This window comes from Rhodnius prolixus, unplaced genomic scaffold (genome assembly GCF_049639745.1).
Source record: "Rhodnius prolixus isolate KJV_2025 unplaced genomic scaffold, Rpr scaffold_13, whole genome shotgun sequence".
Taxonomy (NCBI): Eukaryota; Metazoa; Arthropoda; class Insecta; order Hemiptera; family Reduviidae; genus Rhodnius; species Rhodnius prolixus.
In genome coordinates this window covers 11745409-11771910 of record NW_027411583.1, presented here as the reverse complement: position 1 = coordinate 11771910, position 26502 = coordinate 11745409, and the positions used below count along the sequence as shown (strand labels likewise).

General features: G+C 33.2%; 2 protein-coding genes and 2 long non-coding RNA genes across 9 annotated transcripts in view; 2 read left to right on the top strand and 2 right to left on the bottom strand.

The window, feature by feature from the left end:
* Positions 1–51: 51 nt before the first annotated feature.
* LOC141447770 (spliceosome-associated protein CWC27 homolog) lies at positions 52–21142 on the top strand. Of its 3 annotated transcripts, none has more exons than XM_074115587.1 (8): positions 52–212; positions 8892–9075; positions 9907–10136; positions 10232–10417; positions 11717–11795; positions 14776–14960; positions 16176–16353; positions 19065–21142. In XM_074115587.1, exons 1-8 carry the CDS (start codon positions 140–142, stop codon positions 19399–19401), a joined length of 1452 nt encoding a protein of 483 aa, XP_073971688.1. In that variant the 5' UTR covers positions 52–139; the 3' UTR covers positions 19402–21142. The 3 variants fall into 3 exon arrangements, with proteins under 3 accessions (XP_073971688.1, XP_073971687.1, XP_073971689.1); XM_074115586.1 differs by having other exon boundaries at positions 67–212; positions 8877–9075; XM_074115588.1 differs by lacking the exons at positions 52–212; positions 8892–9075; positions 9907–10136; ... (2 more) ...; positions 14776–14960; positions 16176–16353 and adding an exon at positions 16747–18659.
* LOC141447786 (uncharacterized) lies at positions 8051–9910 on the bottom strand. The gene is made up of 2 exons (XR_012454576.1): positions 9141–9910; positions 8051–8331 (listed from the first exon to the last, which is right to left on the bottom strand). It is a non-coding gene; the product is annotated as an uncharacterized lncRNA (long non-coding RNA).
* LOC141447784 (uncharacterized) overlaps positions 11445–26502 on the bottom strand; it is a 22598-nt gene continuing 7540 nt past the window's right edge. The window contains exons 3-5 of one of the 3 annotated variants that reach the window (XR_012454573.1): positions 23500–25190; positions 18883–21551; positions 11445–11459 (exon numbers count right to left, since the gene is read on the bottom strand). This is a non-coding gene — a long non-coding RNA (uncharacterized lncRNA). Of the gene's footprint in view, positions 11460–18882; positions 21552–23499; positions 25191–26502 lie in introns of those variants that run through there. The other 2 variants (XR_012454572.1, XR_012454574.1) reach the window with 2 other exon arrangements.
* Positions 23857–26502, top strand: part of LOC141447767 (mitochondrial sodium/calcium exchanger protein-like) — a 15678-nt gene continuing 13032 nt past the window's right edge. For both annotated transcript variants that reach the window (XM_074115578.1, XM_074115577.1), the window contains exons 1-5: positions 23857–23990; positions 24297–24449; positions 24535–24587; positions 25504–25664; positions 25741–25908. In XM_074115578.1, the coding sequence (XP_073971679.1) occupies positions 23889–23990; positions 24297–24449; positions 24535–24587; positions 25504–25664; positions 25741–25908 (637 nt within the window). In that variant the 5' untranslated portion in view covers positions 23857–23888. The remainder of the gene's footprint in view (positions 23991–24296; positions 24450–24534; positions 24588–25503; positions 25665–25740; positions 25909–26502) is intronic.

Sequence of the window (26502 nt, the reverse complement as noted above, 5' to 3'; positions counted from 1 at the left end):
TAACCGTGCCGGTATAAACATTTTTATGAATGAGTTGGTGGGGGAACGCGGTCCGGTACAACTCTTATCTTATCACTAATCCTCAAACACTACTCATTCGGTTCAGTAGACATTTGTAACTAGTGGTGTACACGTCGCAATGTCACGAGTTATAGTGTTGTTCTGCATTTTATTTGCTAATCAAGTTGTTCGTCTATTAGGAGCACCAATAGGTATTTACACAAAGTTTGGTTTATTTATTTATTTTTTAATTTACAAGTAATGAGAAATATTGCGATCATTGTTGTAAATTTTGAATTTGAAACTTTTATTTCCTCATCGAGTGACGACAGCATTTAGCCCAGAAATTGGGAGTGATTGGTTAGCTTTATCGCACGAAGTTTGCATGTATGCACGTTCAAAATGTGTTACTTATTGCAATATAAATTCTGTTATAACAGTATATATAAAAAAAAAGGTTTGCATTTGAAATATCCGTTTTGTGGTCCTCAGAGTCCGAAAAAGTAGGTTTTTACTAAATGATATGAGCTTATGATTATCATGACAAAAGAAAAAAATAAATCAAAGAAAGTTGAAATACATATTTCGAATTGGCATCACCATGTGACCAGATAATAAATTTTCGATCAATATCAGCTAATCGGAAATGCCTTTTTACTGAATCGATTTTGAAGATTTTTTGCATTTTCGTCACTATGAGCATACGACTCTTTGCTCATCGCTCTCTCTCTACCAGAAAACCTCGCTTAAATTAAACTTAATGGAAAAACGTTGAAAGAACTGACGTACAAGCGAGTAAATAAAAGGCTGAATCAAAATAGTGTAATTATTAAAAAAAAAAATGGCAAAAAAACTCTTCAGTAAAGTGATACTTTCAGTCGATTAATTTTTTTCTTTAAATTTGGACTTCTCATTGCCAATTTAATTGTTATCAATATTATGCCTAAGAATTAAAAGTCCATACATTACACTGAAGCGACACTTGAGAAGGTTATTCCTTAAGCTTCACCAAATCCCCATAAAATTAATAGTTACAGTATAAAGGCACAAATAAAAAGTGCATAATCGTGAATGAGATTTGTTCCGCAGAGTTGGATAGTATCGTTCACTGTACTCGTTCGATCAGCTGTGAATTTTTACTAAGTTATCAAATTCTTCTGTGGATAAAATAAAATATAAATAAACTTGATAAAATGTTCGAAAGATGGGAAATTAAGTATCAAATCATGAAAATCTTATAAAAAGAAAAGGATAAAGTGTTATTGTGAATTAGAATTAAAAATTTTTTCACCTTTTAATGATCTTAAAACCATGTGACTGGCTAAAGAAAAAAAAACAAAAAAGAAAGAGCACGAAAATCATGGTTACAAAAGATAACCTCCTAAAAAATAAGGTTATAGTAAAAATTAAAATTCTATTACTCGAAATGTTTTAAAATACTGTTGAAATTATGTGAAACTATTAAGAATATGAATTTAAAAACTTGACAAATACCTCATTGACAAACACTGGCTGCACGTCTAATAAATAAAATAAAGAAACCACATTAAGTAACTTTATGGTAAATTTAAAGCTAACGTGTGAAATGTCGAATTGTTTGCTTTTTTAAAAAAAAAAAAACTTGCGAGAGGGGGGAAATCACTGAAACAAAATATGTCCTTGGTGTACTCTGCTTAATTTTAATTACTACGACACAATTACGTTGACAATTTTTGTAATAAGTAATTACTTTTTTTTTATTTCTTTTAGGACGTTAGTTTTAACCGAAAAAATTTCTATTGAAAAATATAAAAAATTACAAATTAGCAAACTGATTTACTTATTTTTAAGTTTAATTAGGATGAAAAAATAATTACCATTTCAGTCTTAATAGATTTATTCTGCCGAGCTTTCGACCTAGGGACTAGGTCATCTTCAGGGCTAGTTTACAAACTAATATTCTTACATAACAGGGTTGGTGTGTCTTCTGTCTTGTCTGTTCATGGACTTGCAATGCGCACAAAAATGGCTACACAACACGACAAACATAAATATACCCAATGAAGTAGGTTACGTACTGAGTCTAGGCCCCAAATTTGCTCTACCACCTAACAAAATTCCTGTCACAGACTTCATAAAAGACACTGAATACATAATCAGTAACTCACCTTTGGACGAAAACATGAAAAACATCATTAGAGGAAAAACTACATACGAGGGTCGTTTGAAAAGTCCGTGCAAAAATAAAAACTACTTAATTTTTTGGGGTAAACCTTTTTTATTTTTCAACATAGTCTCATTTTAGGCTTATACACTTCGTCCAACGCTGCTCTAGTTTGTTGTTCCCTTCCGAATAATAGGATTTGTCCAAGTCTGAAAAATAGCCATTCGTTTCTGCAATCACCTCCTCGTTTGAATAAAATCTTTTTCCCGCCAGCCATTTCTTCCTATTCGGGAACAAATAGTAGTCCGAGGGAGCCAAGTCTGGAGAATAGGGGGGGATGTGAAACGAGTTGGAACCCTGTTTCCATTAATTTTGCGACCACAACTGCTGAGGTGTGAGCTGGTGCGTTGTGATGGAAAAGGACTTTTTTTGTGGGCCAATCGTGGGCGTTTTTCTAGCACCTCGGTTTTCAAACGGTCCAATAACGGTGAATAAAATGCACCTGTAATAGTTTTACCCTTTTCCAGATAGTCGATGAGGATTATTCCTTGCGAATCCCAAAAGACAGTCGCCATAATCTTTCCGGCCGAAGGAACGGTCTTCGCCTTTTTTGGCGCAGATTCCCCCTTGGTAACCCATTGTTTAGATTGTTCTTTGGTCTCAAGAGTGTAGTGATGTATCCATGTTTCATCCACAGTGACGAAACGACGCTTAAAGTCCTGCGGATTCTTCTGGAACGGCTGCAAACCGTCCTTGCAACACTTCACACGATTTCGTTTTTGGTCAAGCGTGAGCAATCGCGGCACCCATCTTGCGGATAGCTTTGTCATGTCCAAATGTTGATGCAAAATATTATGTACCCGTTCATTCGAGATGCCCACAGCTGCTAGCAATCTCACGCACCTTCACTCTTCTGTCATCCATCACCATATCATGGATTTTTTCAATGATTTCTGTTGTAGTAACCTCAACAGGGCGTCCAGAACGTTCAGCGTCACTTGTGCCCATATGGCCACTCCGAAAATTTTGAAACCACTTATAAACTGTTCTAATCGAAGGTGCAGAGTCACCATAATGTTTATCAAGCTTCTCTTTAGTCTCCTCAGGCGTTTTGCCTTTCATAAAGTAGTGTTTAATCAACACACGAAATTCTTTTTCGTCCATTTTTTGAAAATCACTCGACTTCCTCGATTCAAACGAATGCCAAACACAAAGAAATAGACCGATCTGGCTGAAACTTGGTGTGTGTTCTTCCAAGAGATGCTACTAACTAAACATAACCTCGATACGCGCCAGTAGTGCTATCTCTCTGACTTTGCACGGACTTTTCAAACGACCCTCGTATATCATTACCAACAGCCCTCAAAAACATACAAAACAAAACCTAACGCCTATCAAACCACAACAAATAAAGAAAACAAAACCATTCCTTAAAGACAACCCCAACATTATAATCACCAACGCTGACAAAGGACAAAAAACAGTACTAATTACAAAAACAGACTACGAACAAAAACTGGACAACTTATTGAGCGATACTGACACTTACAAAAAAATTAGAACTGATCCAACCAACAAAATTCAAACCAAAAACAACTACAATGCAAACGTTCTATACAAAACTGACTGCATACAATTACACACGAAAATGACTCTTACTACCTACAATTCCATTCCTCCAAAAATCTATGGTTTACCCAAGATTCACAAAGGAACAGACTTCCCACTACGACCCACCGTATCATGCATAAATTCTCCCACCATCAATCTATCCAAATTCCTCATACAACACTTAACACCAATACGTAACCATCAATACAACACCAGAAACTCTTTTGACTTTAAAGAGTTCATAGACCATACCACAGTACCATCAGACTACCACCTCATATCATTGGACGTAATCTCACTTTTTACGAACATACCAACTGTATGTTGGTATAAAGCAATAGAAATTATCCTTAATAAATGGGATTCCCACATCAAACAAACCACAAAAATGGACAAACAAACTTTTACACACATCCTTCAATTTTGCATTAACACATCCTCAGTCCATGAACAGACAAGACAGAAGACACACCAACCCTGTAATGTAAAAATATTACTTTGTAAACTAGCCCTGAAGATGACCTATAGTCCCCTAGGTCGAAAGCTCGGCAGAATAAATGTATCACGACTGAAATGGCAATTATTTTTTCATCCTATTTAAACTATGAATCAGTCACCAAAAACAATGAACAACAATTTAAGTTTAATGTTCGCTTCTCTTAACAACTCTTCATATTGAACACACATCTGTGATGGCCGTCAACATCCATATTTCTTTTGTTCACCTAGAGTTAGTTAGATAGATAGATGGATTTCTGTATTTGATGATGTAAATTTACATATTACAGGGGATCTGAAGTGTACAATAATTTTAAATATTTATAATATAAATATAAATATAAACATTAAATATTATAAAATAAATTAAACATTTTAACTACAATAAATTCTATTTCTTTATTCGTTTCATACAAATGATCTTACTTTTAAAGATTCTGTAATATATTGGTATATCTTATTTAGGCGATCATATGTGTTTACTTTTAGAATATTTATTAATGGGGACTCTTTTTGAAGAAACTCTCCCAGGTAGTGTCTTCTCAGCGTTGAATACAGCGGACATACAAAAGAAAAAGTGCTCCTGGGGCACCTAGAGTTATGAAGGTGAACGATTACTTCCATGTGTTGGACAAGTTCCCTTTGCTATCGTTAGGGTTGCCAACTCTATAAAGTTCCAAAAAAAGACACTCTACATTCAGGGCTGTCGACAGGATTTTGGGTCCCGGGAATATTAAAACATTCGTATTCCTGGGCGCTGGGAAAAAGTCCTCTCTCCCAATCTATAATCTGGCCTGGGTACATTTATATCTTACATACATATTCATGAAAAGTTCATCGTTACATCATTAACCTGTTGACCTATTCAGTTCAGTTAGAACAGAAAAACAACAAGCCAAATGAAGAAGTCTCAGAAGTCAGAACTTAAATTAAAAATACAATAAAATAAATTAGATTTGTGTGAACAATATCTGAAAAAAGGACAAAAGGCGTCCTTTGCTAATTTAAGAAAGGACAAAGACAACCAGGTGTTAAAAAAGGACTGTCCTTTCCAAAAAAAAAGGGCAATTGGTAACCCTAGCTATCGTCACGATGGGAAAATGAGGCTTTTGACCGGTCGATTCGAAGAGAAAGACATTGTGTGGAGAAAAGAAAAGCGCGAAAGCAGGGGAAAAATTGTAACTTACAATTATGAGAAAGACGTTTGAGAAATTTAGGATTTTTTTTTAAAAAAATGCGAAACTAATGACTACCTATTTACTTTGGGAATAACATGCAACGAGGAAGTTTATATAAAATTATTGTCTAACTACAGAATTCTGTAATAATAAACTTAATTCTGTGAAGTACTGAATTAAAGATGACCAAGTTCTTTACCGTTACCGTATAAAGACAAGTAAGCTGTAAATTACAGATAAATGAGAATAACATGCAACGAGGAAGTTTATATAAAATTACTGTCTAACTACAAAATTCGGTAATAACAAACTTAACTCTGTAAAGTACTGAATTAAAGATGACCAAGTTCATCACGGTTATCATATGAAGTCAAGTAAGGTGTAAATTACAGATAAATGAGAATATCATGCAACGAGGAAGTTTATATAAAATTACTGTCTAACTACAGAATTCTGTAATAACAAACTTAACTCTGTGAAGTACTGAATTAAAGATGACCAAGTTCATCACGGTTATCATATGAAGTCAAGTAAGGTGTAAATTACAGATAAATGAGAATATCATGCAACGAGGAAGTTTATATAAAATTACTGTCTAACTACAGAATTCTGTAATAACAAACTTAACTCTGTGAAGTACTGAATTAAAGATGACCAAGTTCTTTACCGTTACCGTATAAAGACAAGTAAGCTGTAAATTACAGATAAATGAGAATATCATGCAACGAGGAAGTTTATATAAAATTACTGTCTAACTACAGAATTCTGTAATAACAAACTTAACTCTGTAAAGTACTGAATTAAAGATGACCAAGTTCTTTACCGTTACCGTATAAAGACAAGTAAGGTGTAAATTACAGATAAATGAGAATAACATGCAACGAGGAAGTTTATATAAAATTACTGTCTAACTACAGAATTCTGTAATAATAAACTTAACTCTGTAAAGTACTGAATTAAAGATGACCAAGTTCATTACGGTTACCATATGAAGTCACCTATTGATTTTCGATCTGCTTTATTATTATTAATTATTTTTTTGTATAAAAGGAAGTGACAAAATTATGTCAAAATTTAGAAATTGTAATAGTGGACTGATTGCCAAGCTTAAAAGAAATAAATATATCCGTTTTTGATAAAAATCTCAAACAAGTTGAGATAAGAAACCGTTCAGTTCGCGACCATAATGGATCACAGGTTGAAATATTAAATTTCAACTTTCCACTTTATTATCTCTTTCTCTTAGTTACTCACAGGACAGAGCTCCGAAGAAAGAGTTCAAAATTATGTTTAGAAATGTTGGCACGTGAATATTTTAACGTAAAAATTTATTACTGACAACTACAAAAACTTCAATAAGAAAAAGTCGGATAAGAATTTTCGAACGAGAAATAGTATATGTTTTATTCTAATATAATGGGAAATAATGACCTTGTAATTTTTATCAATTTAAGTAAATATAAGTGAAGTAATGTTTTTTCACTTTTTTTTTTTCTTCGATCAATTGTAATCTAATCTATAAATAATTTATAGTGGGACTGTATAAGTTAAATGAAATTGTCTGATTCTTGTTAAAAATAATCCAGTTTTAAACAAAACCACAACAACCTCTTATAGCATTTCCTTTAAGGACAAATTACAAATTGTAACAGCTGTAGTTTGGGAGGTCTCCCTGGCCAAGATATACTTACTTACTTACTTACTTACTATCTGGTGCAACAGTCCTTAAAGTAGGACCTGGATCTCCTCAACAAGCTGCTCCCATCCGCTCCGGTCTGCGGCCTTAAGGCGCCATCTTCTAACTCCAGCCCGACGAAGGTCTTCCTCCACATCACCCACAGCCATCTAAGTCTAGAACGCCCTCGAATTCTTCTGCCTCCTGGGTTTTCATTTAATAGTTTTCGGGGCACCCTTCCCGCAGGCATCCTCTCCACGTGTCTCAACCATCTCAATCTCCCCTTCTTTAGAAGGCCAAGATATTCTTACCGTAAGGTCAAGAAGTCTTGCATTAAAATGATGTTATGATTGCTTTTATTTGATGTTAAAACAAATTTATCCCCGATTCACCCAAAAACCATTACATTACACTACATTTTTTAAAATCTACAATTTTATTATTATTTTTTTACTTTGCGTCACAAATAACATTTTTTTTACAGTCAGAGGACCTCCCAAAAAAGTGTATTTCTGGTGGAAAATTAATATTGAAAACCGTTTACGAATAGATGAAAATTGTAATTTTGTTCTTAAATATCTCGACTAATATTAGGTATATCAAAACGGGATTAACATAATTTTTCACAGTTTTTTTTATGTATAGTTTTCATAATCATTGTCAAAACCAGTGGTCCATTATGAAACCCCAATCAGGTTTTTAGCCGTAACTCCGTCAAAAATGAAGATACAGCATCAGGGGTGGAAAATTTGAAAACTAGACCGAAAAAAACATATAGTTTGCTTCGTGGCTTTTTTCGAAATTCCGCTTTCCTAAAAAGTTATTAGCGATTGGTGCGTTTTAAATGGATCACCCTGTATATGTTATTGTTATTGGTGATAAAAATACTCTTCTTAGTGTTAAATTTTGAAAGATAAGATTATGATAATAAAACAAAACAAAAAATTAGGTGAAATTAGAATTGTATTTAAACAATCTGGTAGTTGGTTTTGATTCTCTCCATTCTCCAAACAAATATAAGTAGTATACATATTTTTTTTTTAACTGGTTGATCTTCTCAATAAAAGATTTTGTTCGAATTTGAATGTCATACTAACGTATTATCTGAAGAGTGATTTTCATCTTTGATACAAACAATTTGGTGTGAACGCCTGAACACCTGGTGTGAACAGTGTGATCTGATATCATAATTTACTGGTTAAATTTTACTTTAAAATTAATTTTATCTGAAAAGAGAGCAAACTTCAATAATTTTCTTATACATATAATCTTCAATAGTAAATAATAATTTTAAAAAAATACAACAATCTTCAATAATAAAGAACATTTTGGAGCCTTTATAGAGAAAGAGGCACTTTAATTGATTTGCTTTAAATTTTTTCATATATTCAATTTTTATTAAAATTTACACAAATTTTACGAGAGAGACGAGCAGAGGGGTGTCTCACAACCTACTTCTCTTGAAAGGTGTTTTTTAAATACCATTTTCCGGGAAGAAAAGTTTAAGGAGTTCAAGATCTAAATGTAATCAGTAATGCCAATTGTAAGGAATATTATAGGAGCTGTTTTCAAGGAAAACTTGACACTCACACTCACTGATCAATTTGTAAAAGCCATACTCTCTGGGTATCTCAAAACGGATAGGTTTTTTTTTTTTCATCAAAATCTCTAATCTTAAAAATCTGCCCGATTGAAGAAGGAAATCGGATCTACAGATAAATTTTAAAATATACTACCATTTTTTTTTTTTTTTTTTAATTTATATCCACAGAGGGATTTTTTTTAGATTATGATGATAATGATAATACCACAATCCTACCAAAGATTCCTAAATGTTGTTTAATGAACCAGTCATTGCTCGATCCATCAGAAGGATGTTCAAACTCCAGTTTAGAATTCGTGCCAAGTTTTGCAGAAGAACAACCAGAAGAAGTTGATATTGTCATAGGATTAAAGTGTGCATATGGCAGGTAAGTATTTATTTTTTTTAAAAAAAGCCTAGTTTAAATTCTTTAAAAAAATTAAGAAAAATTACCTGTCACGAAATACGTAGCTCTTCCGCTGTAGTTAGCCGCATAACTGTGAAGATTTATCCTGTGTGTATTTCGTCAATAAGGCGTGACCATAACCTTCTCCTACATCGTCAAATATAATTCTGCATCTTTTCAATTCTTCCTTGGAGTCTTTATTCATTTTTTATCAAATCAAGTGTTATTTCTCTAAGAAAAAAAATATTTTATTCTTTATTAGAATTAATTTGGACAGTATCGGACGCATGTAATCGATAGAGGTAATATTTCATGCTTGATTTTGGCCAAATGATACAGTTGGCATTATTTTAGTTTTTTTTCATGTCTGGTGAGGCAGCACAAGTCGTGATTTTTACATTTTTCTGTATGATAATTCGGTTCGGAAAGGGTTAAAATGTGGACACACTCCTAAAAATCTGTTGGAGTTAGTTGTGTCAAACATCACGGTTTAAAATGATCCTCTTAACGTGTTCTTGTTTTTGGGGATGGTTGCTTTGTGAAGTGACATTAAAAACTTCGACTCTTTCTCATTCAGTTTATTTGATAGCAAATAAATATTTTAGTTTCTAGCAAGAGGTTTAGCTAATGATGTATTAATCCAAAAAATTGCATCTAGATCCTGATTTTCTGATGTCAGATCAATCACGGCTCACGTAATGTTTGTGTATAAATTAAGAGTTACGAAGTATCTTAACAAAAAGTGCTTCATCCTGAGATACCCAAAGAGTATCAATCAAGATCACTAATTTACAAAAATTGTTGTCCATACAGATATCGACTAGAACCAGAGAAAGCTAGCGAGGATGAATTCCATCTACTGGCCGATGGAAGCCTTAGTGTTCCTTTTCAAGAGCCATCCAGGTTAACCTTCTTGGAATATTGCTTGGAAAATACCATGGTTGATGATGAGGCACAAATTATGCCGTTTCTCTGTTTTTCACCATCTATAGAGCAGCCACACACCAAATGGAAAGAGATTTCGCATATTATCTTTCCGATTGGTAATTTGTCAACCTTTTAAGTTAACAATTGAGTTACGATAAAAGGAAAACCTAGTTTTAATTGTCTAATTTCCTTTACTTTTCTTTTGTTACAGGAAGTTTAACATCAGTACCGTTCCTGATAGTTGTTGTAATATTATATCTAGGAGTTAAAGAACTAAGGACTACACATGGCAAAGTGCTGGCTAGCTATTCAGCTTGTCTTGCTTTTGCTTACTTCTCATTGTCTATGGTCCAACTATTTGGCGATCAAATGATCTATGAACTCTGTGTATCAATGGGTAAACATTTTTATTATACCCATGTTTATTATACCTTGATCAGTGCAGGTTTCAAAAAAAAAAAAAATATTCATACGAGATCCATCCTAAATTTCCCAATATATGGAAACAAAATCTAATATTTATGCTGTTCATTATTTTTGGTGACTGATTCATAGTTACAATAGGATGAAAAAATAAATACCAGTTTTCAGTCGTAATACATTCATTCTGCCGAGCTTTCGACCTAGGGACTAGGTCCATCTTCAGGGCTAGTTTACAAAGTAATATTTTACATTACAAGGTTGGTGTGTCTTCTGTCTTGTCTGTTCATGGACTCATGGACCAACCCTGTAATGTAAAATATTACTTTGTAAACTAGCCCTGAAGATGACCTAGTCCCTAGGTCGAAAGCTCGGCAGAATGAATGTATCACGACTGAAAACTGGCATTTATTTTTTCATCCTACTAACATTTATGGTTTGATTCACATTCAAAGTAATTCTCTTGATAGTGCACACATTGATCCCAGCACCGCGGCAATTTTAAATTGCTTGCAGGAAGTGCTTGCTACCGCGTCTGCGTTTCCGCCTGACTTTCTAAAACTTCTGGCTGCGCGATGTAGTTTACGACAAAAACATAGTGTCTATCAAATTCCAATTCATTTACAATAAACTAATAAATCAATGATGGGGGGGTAATCCAGAAATATGCCTACTATGAAAGAAATAATCAACGATGTTATCTAGGCATTGTAGGCTGAACCACATTCTCTGCAGTAGCCGGTTATTTTCAGGGGTGTAATGACCTGGCTATCTTACCCTCTCCCTACAAAGATATCAGAGAATTCTTAGAAACTATTAACTTCCCAAGCAATCGAATCTTCTACAACCAACAGCTTCTTAGTTCTTCAGATTGAATGTATTGGAGTTTCCTCCCATCTCTCCATAGATACTGTTGCAGAGGTTACACGTTCCAGGTCTAGTTTTTTCAGCTGTCTTCACCTAGTTTACAATGGCTAGTGAGGGAAACCCAGACAGCATTGCGGCCAGATCCTGGTAACCTGTAAACATCAAATACATCTCTTGAGAGTATGCATTCACCAAACTTAGAATTATCTATCGCCTAATAATACCCTGTCTATCTTGTCTCTAGTTTACTGGCCTCCCAAGCCAGACATTGCCTATCTACCTTAATTCTTAAATACTTCTTACTGGGGATAACTTTGCTCTTTTACTATTTGGTTTAAAAAAGACAGAAGTAGAAAATTTAATTTAGTATAACTACTTTGATGTAATCTGACATATGATTTTTTTTCAGCATTCGCCATCCAGTTCTCATTTATGGCATGTTTCTTCTGGCTGAACCTACTCTGTCTGCACACATGGCGCCAACTAAGGTAAGTTTAAAAATCCCATTTAAATTATTCATTTATTTATCACGAATTTTTATTACTCATCTGCCAATTGATAAGGAAAGGAAAGACAAGTTGACAATAAAATGATGTAAAAATTATATTATCTCTACAATAAGAATCAAGTGTGAACCATAAAAACAGTCACTAATTTTTAAAGCACATAAAATAGAAACATTTATAATACTAATACAGCCATATAATTAATCGAAAATGTAAAAAATTTCTATAATTAAAGGTTTATCTTTGTAATACGAGTATATATGAATATAGTATTATACATGCAATTATAAAAATTATTTTTACAACTACTTACAACTTTTAAGTGGCCGACATATCTTAAATGAGTAACTGGTAAACTCAATATTATGCAAATAAGAATTACAAATTTTTTTTTTTTTTCTTTTTTTGAAAAGTGGTACTTCTATTAATTTTGAACAAGTGTTGAGACTGAACATGATTTTTTTTTTAAATTATTATTATATAGTCTTTATTTATTAAAAATAAGAAAAATACACATCTTTGAACACAAAATTATAAAGACAACTGCCATGGTACAGACTGTACATTATTTTGATATGCAGTACAATCTCGATTAACCGGGATCATGTTGAGTCATCATAAGATGACACCTGGATCGGCGCCGAAACAATAGTTAATTTTCGGTGGCGACAGGAAAATGTTTTTGGTCTTCCGATGTAAGATAATTGTAGGCGTGGCAGTAACTCTTTTATACCTGATTTTCTTGAAGGGTCATTACTTTTTTTTTTCACGATAAGGACATTCCAAGCAGTGACAAAGTTGTGCTTTTTAAATTGTTGTTACACTCATCAGAGAGTGGTCGTTTGATTAAAAAAGCAAACAACACTTGAAAAGTATTTTTCAAAAAGTTGGACGGCAAAAAAATGGAAAATTAAAAAAAAAAAAAAATGATTGCCGTCTAAGATAGGAGTTGATCTCTGGGAGGAAACAGGAGTGTATTACTATGTAATACTGTGTGCATTCGGTTTAACCGGGATTTCAGTTTTCCGGGGCGGCTATAGCCGGAGGTCAGCCCGGTTAATCGCGAGGTTCTACTGTAGTTAATGGCACTTAAGACTTAATGGCCTGTCATCTTTCCAAAAAAATTTCTTTAACTGAACATTTTAAACACTTTCACAAATTTTTACTTACTGAAATAATAATTAGATTTGCAGAATTAATTTAATCCAAACTTAGCATTTCTTATTGTTCGCAGAACAGTGTTAAATACCCTATCCAGAGTGTGACAGTGCACTGATAAAGCACTGGAACGATAAAACTTGGCCAATTCAATTATCTTTCTTTAAGAGACGTGTGTTAGTAAACAGAATATCTCAAAAAAAAACAATAAGTCGTAGATTTTTCAAACTTGTTATTCTGAGTTGATCGCTTTATATACTATAGTTACGGCGAAGACGTTAAAGGAAAGTGGTAAATCCACTTTTAACTTTCATGAAAATGATTACAAACATTTTCTTAAGATTACCACGGAAAATCTAATTCAGGATGATTCCTTTTATTTGGAAATTTTCGCAGGATTATTTTTATTTTTTGAGAGATTTCTCTTTAAAGTGCCACATTAGGGCAATTTACTTACTTACTTACTCCCTCCCTGGCACTACAGGTCTGTCCGACCCTTGGCCTGCCGAATTAATTCTCTCCATCTATCTCTATCCTGCGCCTCACGCTTCCAATTCCTTATTCCCAACTTCCTGGCGTCCCTATCAATTTCATCCTTCCATCTGCCTCTGGGTCTTCCTCTTCTTCTTTTCCCGCATAACTCCATTTCCAGTACCCTAATTTGCATTCTTTCCCTTTCCATTCATGCCACATGACCAGCCCATCTCAATCTACTTGTTTTTTACAAAATTAATAACTGTTTCTTTTTTTAATAGGGCATTAATTTCTTCATTTGTTTTGCACTTCCATCGGCCATTCACAAAGATTCGCACCACAGATTCTTCTTACTATTTTTCTTTCAAATACAGCCAACTTGCGGCAGTCGTTCTGTGATAAATACCATGTTTCTACGCCCTGCGTGATAACTGGCCTAAAAAGGGATTTATAAAGCCTCAATTTTGTTGCCCTAGAGAGCAATTTTGACTTGAGTAGTCTTAGATTTGCAAAGTAAGCTCTGTTAGCTGCCATTATTCTTCGATCGATTTCAACACTAACCTTATTCTCATTATTCACCAGGGATCCCAGATAAACAAAATTAGAAATACCTTCAAATCTAAAATTCATAATTTCAATATCCTTAACGGATCTCCTGTGCTCTGCCGATGACATCTTTAAATACTTTGTTTTGTTTTCGTTGATAACAAGTCCCAGTTTGGTACCACTGTTTATTATTTCACCTGCCTCTTTTAATGCTGCTTCGCTCCTGGCCACAATAACAAGGTCATCAGCGTATGCGCATATTTGCCATGTTTTTTTCAGCAACAGTGCCCAATGTTTGATTGCATCTTTCACAGCCTCGTGCAGAGCGATGTTAAATATGGTAGCTGAAAGTGCATCCCCCTGCCTCACTCCAGATTTTACATGAAATGTATCTCCAGACAATTTACTTACCTATATAAAATATTGAGGGACATTAACATTGCTAGAGTTGTAAATGTAGAACATGATTTCTGTGTTGTTCGGAAAATAAGAAAAATCGCTTTTCCCTATACTTATTTTCAGATTTTTTAGAATTTATTATTACCAAAAAAAAAAGGTTTTCGTAATTTGAAAGTTTTTGATACTTTTGTCATCAGTAATAATAAGTAATCTTATGGAAGTATTAAAAGCCTGTAAAGGGCAACTAAGGGATAGGCAAATAAGGGATAATACACTTGTTTCAAACTTAAATCCTACTAATTTCAAACTTCTGGCACCCAAAATCAATAGATTATTCATCTCCAGATAAACAATCATCAATGTTATTTATTTACATTCATTTTAGAAAAGGATATTCATTGCGAGGAGGTGAAGTCAATCGAGTGGATGCTATATTCCTTCTTTATTCACTCTATGGCTGGGGTCTGCCAATTCTCATCATTTCTGTGTCGGTCATCATGGACCTTTCACCTACTATACCTTCCACATATCTGAAACCCAACTTCGGTTTGGATTCCTGTTGGTTTCACAGTAAGTTTTATTGTTGAAAATTAATTACAGTAAAAAATATACATATTTTGCCCATTCCATTCAAAATAAATAAAGGATGAAATATAAATGCCAATTTCAGTCATATTTTCTTATTGTGCCGAGCTTTCGACCTAGAGACTCGGTCATCTTCAGAGGCTATGGAACATATTTTACAGTGTGCTAACAATAATTATACTAAAATGAATTTGTATAATGTAAGTAAATAACATTTTAACCAGTCAAGCGTGTTTAACGTGTGTACACGTCAAACCAAATCCCTATTACGGTGCGTTCGACGGTGTATACACGTTGTGAAAAATATAAAATTGCCATCAACTATAAAAACTCAAAATTTTAATAAAATACAATAAGAATATTATTTGCCGGGATGTTTCCTTTACGTATCTTACCAATAGAACTGCCAAGTATTTTATACGGAGGGAGGTGGAAGGAGTCAGCCAAATGATAAGTGGTTGGTACATGTTTGGTCTCCGCATTAGAGATTGGGGAATTACGCACACAAATAGAAGCTCTCAACCCTTGTGCAATGCCCCGTTTTTACCTTAGATAGAGGTGTTCAGACCTCAGTACGAGCATGATTTTAATTTTGCACAGAATTCAAAGCTCTTTTCTTTCTTGTAAAAACTCTTGCGAAACGAGTTTTCTAGATAAGAGTTAGAAATCGTTTTCTAACTCTGATAGTTAACTAGAGCAATGCATACGTGAAGCGGTGCAAGATTTTGAATGAGCACAGAGAATGCTCTGTAATCTCGAAGCCCCAGAGAGATTGCAGCAAAAGTGCTTACTATTACGACATTGTTAACTTTTGGTTATTTTGCCCTGCGTTCGACGTGTATAACACGTCATTGTCTAATTTTAATTCCGCACACTGTGAGGGGGTTTTTAAAACTAAATTCCACGCTTAACTGGTTAATATAATAGTTGTTAAGACCCTGTAAATATGTTCCACAGCCTTGTAGATGGACCTAGTGCCTAGGTCGAAAGCTCGGCACAATAAGAAAATATGACTGAAATTGGCATTTATTTTTTCATCCTATTGAAACTATGAATTAATCCCCAAAAATAATGAACAGCAATTACAGGACTAAGGACGGACAAGGCTGCAGCATATAAGCAAGACAAAGGATAAATAATAAAGGATGAATTAGAATTTGATGACCATAGTGTAAGTAAATTTACTTTCTTTTTGTGTAGGTGACAATGCGGCCATTCCCTATTTCTACGGACCTGTAGCAGTATTGTTGTTTTTCAACGTTATCTTTTTCATTTTAACTACCAGAATACTGTGCAGAACTGATACGACAACTGATGAACGTATCACAAGTATGGATCAAGCTGTATTGGGTGTAATCGTACGAAAAAGGAAACAATCGTAAGTAATGAACTTATTACTGTTATTAATCTACGTTTATGGGATGGGAATATTGCCCATTATTCAACTTTAGGAAGCCTAAGGCCACTATTATCGCGACTCTGATATTACACCCAACGGACTCTCAGTTTACGTGAGTAAGAGTGGGCAGCGTTTTGACATTGTTTCAATTCAAATCTGATATGAGAAGCTTTATAAAGAATTTCACGGCGTAACCATTCCAATTTGTTACCTTTCACTTACCACTACAACAGAAAAATCCACAGCTGGTCTATTTCTGCTTGAAACAAACTAAACTTTAAGTACCTAAACCAACTAAATAACTAAAATAAGTACTGTTTTGTATTTAAATTGTGATGAAAATGTGTGCAGGAAAAATATAGACAAAAATCATGATCTTAGTCTACATAAAAGAGATTTTGTTTAGTTTTGTTAGAAGTTACTATTGGGAACAAAGGCAGCATGTACCAATCAAATGCTCACGAATACCTGCGGCAATAGATTAATAACATTAAGCTACAGAATAAAATAAATATACTATAATGTAGAACGTTGATCATAAGATGATTTAAAGTATTAAACTGAAAACGTAATTAAAGTATGTATTACAACGTTCTTAGACAAATAATTGAATGTGAAAAACTTCAGTCCTAAAGGTTATAAAAATTCAACGAAAATAGTCCGATTAATAAAAGGTAAAAGAAATTGCATTAATTTTGAATTAATTGACTACTAATTTCATCATTTACATACAGTTCTGAAATTACGACATTATGAGAGAAACAGGCTAGGACTGTCTAGGATGCAATACGATATTTTCAGTACCGTGCAAACCTGTTAGTTAACCTGCTAATTCATTACCTTCCTAACCACTTCTCACAAGTAATATTTATATACTCGTCGCTTATTACGTGTTAAATATATTCGGGCATTTACTTTGACATGAGATGTAGAAAGTTGATTTAAAATAAATGAATCTTTTGTTAATATTGTGAAAACTTTGTCTCGGTTATAATTTTAAATTCTTATTTCTCAAAGATAGAAAATGAGTAATATTTACATACAAGAACCACCTACAAGTGGTAAGGTATTATTAAAAACATCTGTTGGAGATATAGATGTAGAATTGTGGTCAAAAGAAACACCATTGGCTTGTAAAAATTTTGTTCAATTGTGCTTAGAAGGTTATTATGATAATACTAAATTTCATCGAGTTGTTAAAGAATTCATTGTACAAGGAGGCGATCCAACTGGTACTGGTGAAGGTGGTGAGTCCATTTATGGTCATACATTCAGGGATGAATTTCATTCTAGATTACGATTTACCCGACGTGGACTGGTGTGTATGGCGAACGGCGGTAAGAACGATAACGGGTCCCAGTTTTTCTTCACTATGGGCCCGGCGCCAGAATTGCAAAACAAACATACCATATTTGGACGAGTGACTGGTGAAACTTTGTTCAACATGTTGAAATTGGAAGAAGGCGAAGTTGGTGCTGACGAAAGACCAACTTATCCTCATAAAATCATATCAGCGGAAATTTTAAACAATCCATTTCCTGATATATTACCGCGAGAAAGGGTAAATGTAGTCAAACCAGAGAAAGAGCCGGAAAAAAGAAGTAAGATGAAAGGTGTTAAAGATTTTAAATTGTTATCGTTTGGCGATGAAGCGGAAGACGATGAACAAGAGATTCAGATAGTAAACAAGAACTTTCAAAAGAAGGAAAAACATCTACCAGAATTATTGGTTGCTGAAGAAGAAAATAACCATACGAAGGAGCAATGTTCTGACAGTGATTCTGATGAAGAAAAGAAAAGCAGCGAAGCCATACTGGAACAAATTAAAAACAAACTTAAATCCAATAAAACTACATCATCATTATCAAATATGGGTTCAGCGCTAGAAAAAAGAAAACTTGAAGATGTTCAGAAATCTGAAGAAAAGAAGAAAAAACCTGCAAACTCTATGCTGGAAGATTATAGAAAAGAGCAGGCTAAATACAGTGAAAAAATGAAAACATTACCTACCAAAGGTGATTCGAGAGAAACTCAGACGCTGGAGATGCTAAAAAAATTTAAAGCAAAATTGAATTCATTAAAAACAAACTCCACATTGCAAACAAAAGATGATGATTGGATGGTGCATGAGCTTAAATGCGACACAAAACCAGTAATACTGGCAAAAGATGCTAACACTAAATCTGATGATTGGTACGACATATCTGATCCGAGGAATATAGTGAATAAAAGGAGACGAGAAGGTCATAATGTCAGAAAGAAGGACAAGTGATTGAAATAAAAAGGTATTTTCAATTTGAGATGTATTTATTCGTGGCCTATTATCGTATTTAGGAACCTAAGGATAATACTCCTGGACTTCAAATCAACTTGCAAATTCTGTAAAATGAGGTCAGGGGACAAAGTTAATTATTAGATAGTTTTAGAGTTCGCTCATTTGTAGAATGAGCATTTACATAAAAATTTGTAGCAATAATGCCACATTCTTAAAAAACTCATGATACGCACCAAGTACTTTAACAGTTAGCCTGAGCACCGTGTCTCTATTGGAGCTCCGCTGCGTATTGTTAAAACTGGGATGCCCGTAGGTAGTTCCAAAGTACCTGAAGCATTAGAATAAAAATATAATAAACTGGCTTGTTTTAATCTTATTTTATAATTTCTCACTCAAGTTGTACTTTTTATTTCAGCTTTCTACAAGCAGTGCTACTTTTTTTGGCCATGGGTTTAAACTGGTTACTGGAAGTTTTCTCATGGTTTACTGGAGGACCCCCACAGCTATGGCTCATCACTGACATAATTAACACCCTTCAAGGTGTCGTAGTCTTCTACATTTTTGTTATAAGAGAACCTTGGGTAAGACGACTGGCCGTACAATATTTCTATAGGATTTGTTGCTTAAGCCGTGGCGTTGATAATACTAGAACAAATCATGTTCAAGAAGAAGAATTACGACCAATGAATGAAATTAATGGTAAAAAATTTAAACAGGCAGTGAATAGAATTGAAAAACTAGGAAATAATTAATGATTGGTAATTATTAAAAAGTGTATTTGTTTTTTATGAATACCAGGAAAGAAAATAATGTTAAGACTCTTATCACTTTGTTAGGAGGCGTTTTCTACAGTAAATCGGCTACTTGCGATATTTTCGTAGCTGTGTAGATTATAATTCCAAAAAAAAACTTGTGAAAGAGATAAAATTATGGACATTTATATGTTACAACTGATTTAAGAATGAAATAGTTGATTAGGTTTGTCGGATCCGCAATGATGGATTATTCATTATATCGCTGTTTTTTTGTTTCATTAAAGAACGCTTTTTTTTTAAAAAAAAAAAAATTCTGGATCTGTTTCGGCCTTTTATCCTTTTTCAGAAATATTGGTTTCGTTTTTGGTCGCATTAGTTTTTATGAAGTGCCTCTTGTTGCCGTGGACTGGCACAATCTACCGATAGATTTGCGTTAAATAGTTCACAAATGTTTTATTTGGAACTTATTCCCTGAGGAAAATAAAATTTGAAGAAACAACTATAAAGGCAATTTGTTTTCAAAACTATCATTTTTTGCTTCCTCCTTGGTGAATTGCAAGATTTCCTGTTGAAAAGCATCATTACAGAAACACATGGATAAAAACCAGAATAGATAGGTAGTTGTCTGAAATCGGTACAGAATTGATCTAAAAAGCGTACTACATAATGTAGATAGTCAACTTTAAAGTGGGATGACGAATTATTGAAGTTAATAGCTCTCATTTATTCAACTAATATTTATTCTAGTCTTTAAATTAATATTATTTTGCCATATGTTGTGTTTTATAAAAAAATGTCTTTCAATGTTCTCCATTTCTTTTACTTATTTTCATTTTAACCATTAATTGGATTATTGGTCGAAAGGAATTTAACCAAAAAATAAACGAAAATTTAGCAATACGCTCTCTATTTGTGTTTGACAACTATTTTTACCCCAGTGGAAAATATAATATTGCTCTTTTTAGAACATTGTTTAAAAGTATCTTAAGACAAATTGAAAAAAAAAAAAAATGGACTGTTTTCTTTCGACCAGATTTTGGATATAAACATAGAATTATTTGTAAAAAATGATTATTTCATCATAAATTTCTTATTATTAAGTATTATTAACTGTATAGAAACATGAACTTATCTGTTGCACCTGCAACCTAAACATATATTTTAAATTACAAATTGGTTATTAGTTTAAATTAAGGCTGGAAACATAGTGGAGCGGCGAGCAAAGCGGCGATGATAGCGAGGAGCAAAGCGGCGAAATCAAACACAAGTAAACATATGGGACCGCGCATAGTGGCGAGCAAAGCGAAGATAGAGCAACTCTATCTATTTCTAGTTTTTGTTTTTGCCGCTTCGCTCTTCGCTATCATCGCCGCTTTGCTCGCCGCTCCACTATGTTTCCAGCCGACTCCATAGAAGTTGTTAGCAGTAGAGCCTATTCCACCGCGACCTGGATGTTTATTGTGGAACCTTTAAGTTTTGGAGCAGTTCTGCAGTTCTATTTGGTTAGAGATAACCAATGGTCTGGGAGAGGAACTTCTGTAAAGAAGGCGTGTTTTTTTTGGTGCTGAACTCTCAGCTGTACATTTTATCTTTATGGAATGTAATTTGTTTCTGTTTACATTTAACCTATTTCATGTTTAGAAAACAAAAAAAATTGTAGTTAATAACATTTTTTATTTATTTATTTTATTTTTCTATATGTATATATATGTTGAAATATACTTTTTCTTCATTTAAACTCTGTGCATTTTATTTTACTCCTTATTAGGATGTCAAATTAATCCCAAACTGGCAACTCTAACAATTAAAACAGTACAGTTAGGGGTTAGAGATAATTGTAAGTAGGTAGTTATTTGTAAATGAGGGTGTTTACGCTTTAGGTAGCGGTGGCTCATCTTCTCACTCAGTCTCAATCTGTCGGGTTACTTAAGAAAGCCTTGGTTGGTTGCCAAAAGATAAGCAAAATAATATCCCATCTGAATTGCACTGGAGGTGGGCCTCAGCAATAGTGATTGTCCCAAATTGTCAGATCCTTGCTTCTCTGGGTTTTCCCTTAAAGGATTTTGGCCCAAGATTGTAGAGTAAACATACAACGGTCTTTAGGGCGACATACTTCCTACTAATACCACTTCCTTTTAAGATTTCTACTGTAAAAAGATTAATTAATTTTTATATTAAACATGTTCGCCATCATAATGGCATTTTATTGACGCTAAGTGACCGCTCAGCTTCCCACCAATCCTCTTTTTTTAAATTTAATTTGAGCACAGCGAGTGGCGCTGACGATTTAGAAACAGTAAACAATTTTCCTGAGCTCGCAGATGGTTGTCTGTTGAAGTTCACTTTCTACTTTTTAATGCAATATAATTGTTATAGTACACAAAGTAAACTGATTTCAACTAAATATGTGATTAACTAAAAGCATATAATTATTAAAAAGACTTTAGAAATGTATAATACTCCACATTAAAGGGCTTATCATTATTACCCCCTCTCTAGCATCATCCAGCTTTAATGAAATGCCTTAGAAAACTACCAAACATAAATACTATACCTATTATACATATTCGATTCAAAATCTTTGCCTTTTAGGGAGAAGTACTGTAATCGCAGTTTATTTTTCTTACTCCTCTTAAAAGGAAGTACTGAAATCGCAGTTTAATTTTGCTATTTACGTACAAATACCTTCCTATGTTATTCTAAACGCTTTTTCAAAAAATTGTTATTGGGGATTAGTTGGGGGACCGCAACTATAATCATTCTTTAAAAAGATCTCTCTCGCGGTTGTTACGGTTCCGACTTAACACCTTATCAGGTTATAATGATAGAATTGCTCATTCCAAATTTTAAAAAAATCTGTAAAGCAGATATGTAACTTTGCAAAATAGACAAAAAGAAAATCTATCCAAAAGGTACAAAAATCTCTTTAACAAAAACTTACAGTTTAAAATGTTAAGTATAAGGGTTGATTAAACGCCAAAAGGTACACAAATCAGCAAGTACCCATCAGTTCATTAATACTTCATTAATATTTAAGTAATTTTGCTGCTTTAATTTTCATTAATATTTTTTAGAATTTATTAGATGTCACAGACCCTTATGCTGGCCACTTTATTTATAATATTTTTTTGTTATATTTATGATAAATCATATATATGTACATGCATGTTAAAGTAGAAAAAGACAAAGTTAGAGTAGGCTACTGTCTTGAATTCGTCTTACCGAAATATTCGAGAGCACAAATAACACACAGTTATAACAAGTAGATTATTCAACAACAATTATTGATTTCTCAATTGTAATTTAACTTAGTCCCCTAATTTTACTTATAGTAAAATAGTGGAATAATTAGCTGTCCTAAAATTATGCATATCTCATTTATTTTATATTACATATATACAACATTGTGGGAAGAACACCTAGATGGAGAATGTAATTGAAGAAAACTATATTATTTGCGATAAAGCCAGATAATTATTACCTATTATTATAAACGTTTGACTACTTCATAAAATAACAATTACTTTAATCGAAGAATGAACTTAAACCGGCGATTTTTATTTAAAAATAAAAATAAATAAAAGAAACAAAATCATTAATGTTTGTTGGTGTAAGTTTTTTTTAAAAAAGGTTTTGAACTTTTTAGCCTTATACTTTTTTTCTTTTTAACTTGTAATTAATAGTTTGATTATTATAGATAACTAGATATTACAGTCAATCTACAGTGCTACTTGAACAAATATTTTGTAGACTAAAATGGCCAGCATAAGGGTCTGTGACATCTAATAAATTCTAAAAAATATTAATGAAAATTAAAGCAGCAAAATTACTTAAATATTAATGAAGTATTAATGAACTGATGGGTACTTGCTGATTTGTGTACCTTTTGGCGTTTAATCAACCCTTATACTTAACATTTTAAACTGTAAGTTTTTGTTAAAGAGATACATATATAGTCTTTAGTTGTGACCGATATTAATAATGATTACAGCGTAGTAAAATTCAAAACTAAATTCAGTTTTGTGGCTCAGCCTCTCCAATTGATGAATTAATGATGATTTTGTAATTTATGATAAGTTTTTATGTCTAACTTACAGTATTACTAGCAATCTGGGCATTTTAATAATATAATGATTATATAGTGTACAAGTTCCATTTACAATTAAGGCATTCCACAACACGTTTTGTCGATCTATGCTTTGAGAACGTGATATAGTTCAGTCCAATTTCTGGAAGAAGTTTATTAGAAGTTTTACTGATTATAAAACTGAAGATTACGCCTGGCTACAGCCTGTGCAGTTTTAAGATGTTTCAAGCTAAGCTACTGTTTGGGTACAGATGTTCCATAAAAAATGGTTTCTCCAGTAACTAAATAACAATAACACTACTATTTTATAATTTAATATCTATTACATAAATCATTGAAACAAAAGAAAAGAGATAACACTAATTTAAAGTTATTGTGTCTGAGGATTGCAGTTAAAATGACAACAGAGTTAACTGCATTAAACAATATGTTAGTTTTACATGCAACTGAATTGGAATTGTTTGATAATTCAACAATGAATCGATTTGCTGAACGTGTGGTAAGTCAAAATAAGTAGTAGTTGTTCCATTTCATAACAACTAACAGTTTTTCCGCCATAAATGTTTTTCTTTTGTTAGAAAGGAATTGAATTTTTTTTTTTAAAGGTGAACAATTAAACTTCTACTTAATTTTGTGTGGTGAGTTGTTCCCACAGCTCTACCCTCATTCAGTTGAAAGCATTCAGTTGACTCTTGCGACTAATTATACTATCAAAATATTGTTTGTGTCTTATCAAAGAAAGATTAATTATAATAATTGTTTTTAAACAATTTAGAAATTCTTATTAATAAAGTTATAATTTCAGATACAATGTCGTAAAGTTTATAAATTGCCAAAACATTTACAATGTGCCTTCGTGAAATCAATTGGAGATTGCGAATTGGATAAGATCCCTGTGTATAAGTGGTTGTACTGTGACTACACTGGCGGGTACACCTTCATTGGAGTTATAATAACAGTAATTAAACCACCTTGAATAAATATTATTGGCAGGTTTATTAATAGCACATTTAAATTCATATATTTCTGTATTCTTGTCCCAGAGTCTGGTGTTAGCGTCATTGTTTATTATACTATCAGCCTGTGCAGACAACTGGTAAATATGCAATTTTATTTATTAAAACTATGTTGCCATAATATCTACCGAAAGCACATACTCTTCAAAAATCGCCTAGTTGGACTATAGGGGTGCTTATATATCAACTTGATGCAAAAACGCTTCTTGTATCAATCACACTATATACCTGGATGTCATAACAATGACAACAGAGGATACAGTGCATGTAGCTCCGTTCTGTTTCAGCTTCTAATACAAAGCTATGCAAGTCTCTTGTTTTTTTTTGTGCCGTGAGATCAAAGTAATGTATTCAAACCAGGTTGGGACCGGTTGTTGTGTCTTTGGTGGGTATTATAACTTTTCTTCAACAGTCTACACACTACACACATTGCCTCTTTTCTGTGAGTGCAAGTCGTTTCCTTTTAATTCTCTATACAATTTTTAAATTGTAAATTACGATTTTACTTGTCTATTATTTATGTAACTTATTATATATGTAGTTTTATCTTTACTCCGGTGGTGCGAATTCCCCTCCCAATGTAAGCACAGCGGTCGAGTCCCCCTCCAAAAAGTATAAAATTTCGAATCGAATGATGACACCTCATCCATTAAAATCGGCTTTTCTTCTATCCCAATAATTCCCTACAAAAAATACAATAAAATTTTATAATGCAACTGATTTGTTTAGAATGATTATCTCCCGTAAGGGAAGGGTTTGTTAGTACTGCAATTGGTGACACCTGACTGCATAATTCTTGATATAATGAAAATATCTTGATAATTGCAATAAAGAGAATTAGGCAAAGCATTTTAAATAATAACATTTAAAATTGATAGTTTTTAGCCTACTCAACTGAAACAATCTTTTTCCAATTACCTACAACTTCTAATCTTATAAAAAGAATTTAACTGAATGTAAACACTTAAAATTGGTTGAAAAAAACAAAAATTTCAGCGTTGTACCCTGTATTGGTACTATAGCGACTAAACTGCGGATGTCTGACACATTGGCAGGAGTAACTGTACTTGCTTTTGGTAATGGAGCACCTGATGTTTTCACAGCTTTAGCAAGCAAAATGTCCGGATTATCGCAAGTTTTCTATACAGGAATAGCGGGTAAAATTTATATATTTTTTTTTCCTATTTGAAATAGATTTTAATTTGCTCATCATACACACTTCTTGGTTCTTAGGTGGTTGTATGTTTGTTACAACCTTTGTAGCTGGATCAGTATTGCTAATTCACCCTTTCCAGCTAGACGGTTGGCCATTTCTCAGAGATATAATATTTCTTTTGATCGCCTATCTAATTATCTTCACCTGCTTCTCTATTGGCGTCCTTAGTCTTCACATGTGCCTAAGTGAGTATACGATTATGCATTAAATTGTAACTGAAAGGGCAAATGAAGCGATGAAAGTTTTCGATATTGAAAATACTTTGTTTTTAGAGGGGGAAAAAATGGTTCTTAGGAAAATTTAAAAAATGCTGATTATGTATGAAAATCAAGGATTTTAGCTTGTAATAATTGATAATCTTATTGTCCATAGCCGTGTTATTAATGCACTGAATTTTAGTTCTTATCCACGAATATATGTATATTTAAAGGCTCTTATTTAGATTATGTGAGCACCTACATTAAACTTATGTTTCGAAAGTGTAGATTAACATGAGAACAATAAGTATGGACGCAAAATCGTTGGAATAATTTACGACTAAATCTCAAAAACGGAAGTCGAATTCGAAAAACGAATTCTTTAAAGTGTATACATAGGTGTAGAAGTATGAAACCGGAATTTCCCTATATATAGCGCAAGCCAACAGTTTATTAGTTATCGTAAGACCTCCATCTGGAGCACTACTGGAGCGCCATCATCTCCCTCTAACAGCTGACGAAGATTTTCAACACACAACAACCCAAGTTCCATACTCCAGTATATTCTTCTATAACCTTAAA

Excerpts from the sequence above, each read along its gene's own strand:
- LOC141447770 (XM_074115586.1), top strand. The coding sequence starts at position 140 with ATGTCACGAGTTATAGTGTTGTTCTGCATTTTATTTGCTAATCAAGTT. Across the intron at positions 213-8,876 it reads TCTATTAGGAGCACCAATAG|AGGGATTTTTTTTAGATTAT; the intron begins GTATTTACACAA and ends TTATATCCACAG. Across the intron at positions 9,076-9,906 it reads TTAAAGTGTGCATATGGCAG|ATATCGACTAGAACCAGAGA; the intron begins GTAAGTATTTAT and ends TTGTCCATACAG.